General features: G+C 44.3%; 1 protein-coding gene across 9 annotated transcripts; it reads right to left on the reverse strand.

The window, feature by feature from the left end:
- Positions 1-1,167: 1,167 nt before the first annotated feature.
- LOC308461661 (uncharacterized protein) lies at positions 1,168-5,538 on the reverse strand. Of its 9 annotated transcripts, none has more exons than XM_080978765.1 (5): positions 5,387-5,538; positions 4,175-4,315; positions 3,459-3,596; positions 2,985-3,131; positions 1,168-1,575 (listed from the first exon to the last, which is right to left on the reverse strand). In XM_080978765.1, exons 2-5 carry the CDS (start codon positions 4,178-4,180, stop codon positions 1,450-1,452), a joined length of 417 nt encoding a protein of 138 aa, XP_080834891.1. In that variant the 5' UTR covers positions 4,181-4,315; positions 5,387-5,538; the 3' UTR covers positions 1,168-1,449. The 9 variants fall into 9 exon arrangements, with proteins under 9 accessions (XP_080834891.1, XP_080834892.1, XP_080834897.1 ...); XM_080978766.1 differs by having other exon boundaries at positions 4,175-4,318; positions 5,387-5,513; XM_080978771.1 differs by having other exon boundaries at positions 4,175-4,240; positions 5,387-5,479.
- Between the last annotated feature and the right edge of the window lie 464 nt (positions 5,539-6,002).

Genomic DNA, 6,002 nt, shown 5'->3' on the forward strand with positions numbered 1-6,002 from the left:
ATATATCAAACTACTGGAGCAACAATCTTATGCATACTTACTTGGGAGTAAGTCTGGTGGGATTTTGAGTAAGGCATGCATAGGATCCCATTGTTAGCCTTGTAAAGAGACTTGGTGAACTAAGGTCCATGCACCCACAATGGGAAGTTGGCTTTTATTTTTGAGGGGCAGTTTCCCTGTTAGCTGGGACAGGTCAGTCAGTAGAGCATGAGTCTCTTAATCTCAGGTTTGTGGGTTCAAGCGCCACGTTGAGCAAAAGATTCCTGCATTGCAGTGGGTTGGACTAGATGACTGTTGTGGCCCCTCCAACTCTATGATTCTATGAGAAACCATACGTTATCCTTGATGGCCCTAGGTCTGCAGAACTAAAAGGTAGCACATGCTAGTCTCTTCAGACAGCCAGGGCACCTCAGCTTCCCAGGAACATTCTCAGGGCTAGGCACAGACTTTCCAGTACAACCCTATTCCCCAATCTCTTCATGATCCTTTTACACTTTCCTTTGCTCATTCCCCTCTATGTTTGCCTAGAGCTGTTAGTGTGTGTTTGTGGAACACAACAAAATATAACAAATGCCAACAACATAACTATAAGGTGTATTTAGAACTGAACATAGCAAAACCAATTTCCATATGAAAATAAGTATAACAGATCAAGGTTCTAAATAACTGCATTATTCTGTACCTTATGGTTCCAGTACATTACAAAGAGACTCTATTTCTCCATAAATCTGTTATCTTGCTGTCTACCCTCTCTGGTTCCAACCATGTGTGAGCTTAACCCATAGCTGTCAACGTTTCCCTTTTTCCGAATAGGATTCCTTGCAAGAAAAGGGAAAAGTTGACAGCTATGGCTTAACCATGCATACTGTGTCCCATATTTTAATTATTTTTTACCTCATAGATGCTCTGTTTCCCCCAATTTTGACAAATAATAATTCTGGCAGCCATCAAGAGATGTTGTCTTCATTCCTTGTCCTCTATTAAAAGAGCTTCTTGAGCATACCCAAATGGGAAAATTAGAGGACCCTTGGGTAAAGTATAGCCCATTATTTCTTCAATTTCTGTTCTTATATTGTCCCAGCACTTTCTGAGTTTAGGAAACTTCTCCATGCAGCAAAGGTCTATTAAATGGACTCCATTTGCATTCTCATTAAAGAGAGACACAAGTGATAATCAACCTGCTTTATTATAAAATGCAGCAATTCATATAAAAACATTAATATCAAACATGCAGTACAAAGTACAAAAGCACTTGAAAAATCAACATGAAAAAGAAAAAGCTCAGCTTTAAAACTTCTTGCATCAGGACAAGTTAATTATGTCAGGCTGAGCGACTAACTTCCCTTTTTACTTGTCCACCGCTTGTAGGATCCACCACTGGTATGGAGACTTCCAAATCCTCCCACACTCCCAAATCACAGACATAATCTTTTTGTTATTTTGAGTTCTTTATCGCAGTTTGATCTCAAAGCAAATGCAATTGATGTTCTGGCAGTCTGGGGGCTGGTATGTGCAGGCACAATCGCAGAGTGGACACAAGCGAGGAAAGGAACAAGCCCCTGGTTCCCAGCCCTGCTGGTAAGAGACAAAAATTGCACACTGTTAACCTATGGAAATACCTGCATCAAGATGTTACAGCATCCTTCACTAAACTTGGACTCAGGGAAATACTGAATAATGATTACTACAAGACTGTTGCAAAGCAGGGTATAAATATTTTAAATTAATAAATAGGCATTGTCTGAAGATAAGATACCAGCAAAGGATAGGTCTGAATATCATGGTAGGTTGCCTTGACATTTTTCCACTCTGAACACCTGTAAGTTCAATGTTTCTCAACATGCAGGTCACAGCCTCCCTGGAGAAGCTCTGACAAGCTCTAAAGAAAGTGTAAGTGTCGGTCTACCCTGTTCATCTTTCTTCCTCCCAAACAGATCCCTCTTGCCTGTCCCTCTCCTCCTTTCAAATTATATATTCTGTTTTGGTTGGCATATGATTTTAAGGAGTATGGGCTTTAGTAAATAACAAGTGCTGCTGTTTTCAAGAGCCTCTTTGCTTGAAACTATTCAGGTAGCTTATTATCTCTCCAGCAATACCACATCTTTGCTACTGCCTAACTTGCTGGCTTTGTTACTCATGCAGGTAGAATTAGAGATCCATAGGAAATGCACTCTCCAGCTCAGAATATCGATCTAATTCCACATTCAGACATTGCCACATCCACAAACACACCACACACAGGTAAACAGTAGAGCTGCCACACGATTCAAAATATGCAGCATAATCCTATGCATGTTGATAAATTTTATGTCTACCCATTTTTAAGTTTGATTTGATGAGTGCTGTTATGAATATATTATATTGATTTATGCATACCGCATAGAGATTTTTAAAATTCAGTGCTATATAAATCTTGTTAAATAAGTAACATCTGGAAAACTACAGGTTTGCCATCCTTGCTCTAAAAAGCCAAGGTATTATTCTGCTCTGAATTGTTCTCTCTATCTCCTCTTAGCACAGAGTAACAGAGCATGCAACCATACCCTCTCACCCTTCTCCTCCCCCCAACAAAAAAATAAGTCCCCCCCCCCCAAAATGTGTAACATACATGAAGGCCAGTCATTGCCACTCCCCACATTTTCATCTGCTAAGCCCTGGACTACCTTTCCACCTGGACACTGCTGTGTACAGTGGAACCTCGGGTTACGTACCGTCCTTCTTACGAATGCTTCGGGTAATGACCTCCGCTAACCCGGAAATAGATGCCCCTAGTTGTGAACTTTGCCCTGGGATGTGAGTGGGAGACGCAGCAGCAGCAGCAGGAGGCCCCATTAGCAAAAGTGTACCTCATGTTAAGAATGGTTTTTGCTTAAGAACGGACCTCCGGAAGTAACCGGAGGCACCACTGTATTCAAATGACCCCAGGGGGAACTAGTCTCAGGTATTTCCAAAAAGCTGATCAATTATCCAGAGGGAAAACTCACATTAGTACAGGTGCAGTAGCGATCCATACAGCGGGTTGGGGAAGGAAGGGCACAGTCACATGATTCTGCACAGGTCAAACAGCATTCGCACATGTTTGGCCAAGGCCGCTTTTCACAGGAACAGCAGTTGGCACAAAGACCCCGGGCCTGTGAAGAGGTAAGAGAAGGAAACCAAGCAACCTGAGTTAAGAAGCAATTCCTTTCATCTCTCGTAGGCTAGAGCTCCTATGATTTGTTACGGAATTGATTGCAAGCAATCCAAAATTGTCAGAACACCAACCACACAATATTAACGATGTGAATTTGTTACCCCTTTCTACTTGCTCTCCAAAGGACTACTGCTCCCATAATGCACTGTCATCTGGTATGCTGTAATGCACTATGGAAAAGATAGATCTATTCTCATTACTACACCTATAAAAATCCCCAAATGTGTTTGCCCTTTCAACTATTGCCATCCCTTCCCCAAGTTACCATCAGGCACTGTCGGAGGACAAGGACCAGGGCCAGGAGTATTAAGTAGGATCCAACGACCAAGAAAACGATGGCAGGGAGAGGCAGGAATAAGGTTGTGGCAAAAGGGAGGTCTGGTGGAGGGTTCAGCGATGGAGTCTGTAAGGGGAGGAAAGCCAAAGGAGAAGGGACGTTTACAGTATGGAGTGGTGTGGAGGAAGAAGAGCATATAAAGGAATTACATGGCTGAGCACTGAAATACAGCTTTTGACTTAACGTGAAATACCTTCTGGGAAATTGGAAGGTTCTTAATATCAGAAAATTGGCAGAGGGAATGTTTAACCTCTGACCAGAAGCATATACACCAAGTGTATAGCTTCTCTGACATAGGTTAGTACATGTTTGGAAGTTAGGTGATTGCTCTTAATTTAGTGGTGGCAGCAGCAGCAGCAGCTGCAGAGATAGTACTGTTTAGTGAGTTTCTAACCTTCAAATATCTGTGAGGCACAGAGGATCACATACTAAAACTTATATGGACAGCATCCCACAATAATCAATATTCCAAACTCAAAATGTCCGACTTTTAACACATGACTTTCAAATCAGTCTTCATTGATTCATAAGTAGATTTATTAAGTTCAGTTCAGTCACATGTCAAACTGGGAGAGGAGAGATGGGGCACTTTGAGAAGTGAAGTGAAGGGCAGTGTGAATACTGAGTAAGAATGCTCTACTTACTGCCATTCCTCAGTTGGGGAAGGACTAGACATCAACCTCTGGAGGCTCCATGGATAGCTCATAGCCCTGAGGAAGAGACAAATAACTTGAAGCTATTATAGACCATGCTTCCACTTGTTCCTTGAGCACAACATCTATAGTCTGCTAGATCAAAAGAGAGGGTCAGAATTTACTGAACAACAGAGTTAAAACTCACTTTCTTCATGAAGCTTTCATGCATATACATTAACTCTGAACGCTACTGATTTCAAAGAGGTCTCAAGCATATTGAGACTGATCAAACAGGCTCCAAAGCTCTTATATTGCTGTTATAACACCCACACATATGTATAATGGTATTAAAGTTTCAGTGTCACTGGGATAAATAATTTTTTATTTAGGAAATGAAGCTGGAATATTTGTCTTCTGTTTTGACAGTTGGCCCCACAACCCCCTCTCCCTGTTCATAGCATCCCTCCCTTCCTCAAAATTCCCTCTTTCTATGACCAAATGGAAACGAAACAGGCCTTCCTCCTCCTCCTCCCAATGTTGATGAACCTCCAGTCTCTTCTCATTAATGTCCACTCCCTTATGAATATAGTTTATCATTCACTGTGCGGCTTTATTCGTATCAGGCTCATACGCTTCCCGGGCTTCCTGCATTGTGGAGCGAATGGCCGAAACTAAACTGGGCTCTGGAGCTCAAGCCGTTGTCTCTCAGCCTAACCTACCTCACAGGGCTGTTGTGAGGATAAAACGGGAGAGGGGGAGACGCTGCTCTGGGGAACTTGAAAGCCATGCAGTATGTAAATATACCAAGGCGTCCCTCGGTCGCCCTGGAAACCGCACCTGCGCGCGCGGCCCGCTACGGGCTCCCACTGCGACCAAACTCTCTTAAGGCCGCTGCGCTCCTCCGCGGAAGTGAGGCGAGAGTTCGGACAGGAATGAAAAAAGTGGCGTCAACGGAAATGCGGCGCCTGCGCCAGAAGTGACGTCAGCGAGAAGGGAAGCGAGTGGGCCTCTTCCATTTTGGTGCGGGGGGGGGGAGAACAGCTCGAGGTACAATAGTCAAAGCCCTTCATCTAAACTCGTGGCCTGGAATTTCCCCTATTGCCTGCATTCGAGTAAACGTCATCCCAGTTCATTCCTAACAGCAACCCGCCAAACCCTCAGCCTTTTCCTCCACTCTCCTGTCGGTCCTCACAGAAACGTCGCCAGACAGACTCGTCCTACCTATTGAAGGAAATCTACCCAGCAACGGGAGTGTTCTGTAGCGCGGCATTGGCCCGTTGTAGCGACCAATCAGGCCCCGAAAGGTGGAGGGAAGGAGGCGGGGCGGGGCCGGGTGGGGGTAAAACGGAAAGCGCATCATATTCAAAAGTTCATGACTGTCGTTAGTCCACGAGCGGCGCATGCGCGGATGATTCGCTCGGTTTTCTTCGCAGTTTACCGCGGCGCAGCGCATGCGCTCAATAGGAAGATTATAGACTTATAAACAAAAGACTTGAACGCGGAGGCTGCCAGCGGGTTTACTTCGGGCGTCATATTCGGTCCCCTCCTGGACAGAAAGAGGCCGCAGCTGATAGAAAATGACGGGGGAAATTGATGCAGGATTTTAGTGTTAGGTGTGACAGAGAAGTGGAGTGTCCGCGCCCCATAAACAGCAGCAAAAATAGGAGATCGTACTATTATTCGGGAGTTGTTCCGTATTTATTTTCATTTTTTTAATTAAGCATTTCAAAGTGCAGCACACCCACCCATCTGCATGCATGCGATTCGACGGCGCCCCAGGATTTTGCGTGTAACTGAGCACAGGATTTGGCCTCGCCTCGGGGAACAATTTAAGCAG

The sequence above is a fragment of the Podarcis pityusensis genome (genome assembly GCF_964106645.2).
Source record: "Podarcis pityusensis genome assembly, chromosome: 13".
NCBI classification, from domain to species: Eukaryota; Metazoa; Chordata; class Lepidosauria; order Squamata; family Lacertidae; genus Podarcis; species Podarcis pityusensis.

What these genes read in the sequence shown, in the direction of transcription:
- LOC308461661 (XM_080978765.1), bottom strand. An exon ending in TCCTCCGACAGTGCCTGATG is followed by an intron (nt 3,132 to 3,458) that starts GTAACTTGGGGA and finishes ACCTCTTCACAG; the next exon opens with GCCCGGGGTCTTTGTGCCAA. An exon ending in GCTACTGCACCTGTACTAAT is followed by an intron (nt 1,576 to 2,984) that starts GTGAGTTTTCCC and finishes GTCTCTTACCAG; the next exon opens with CAGGGCTGGGAACCAGGGGC.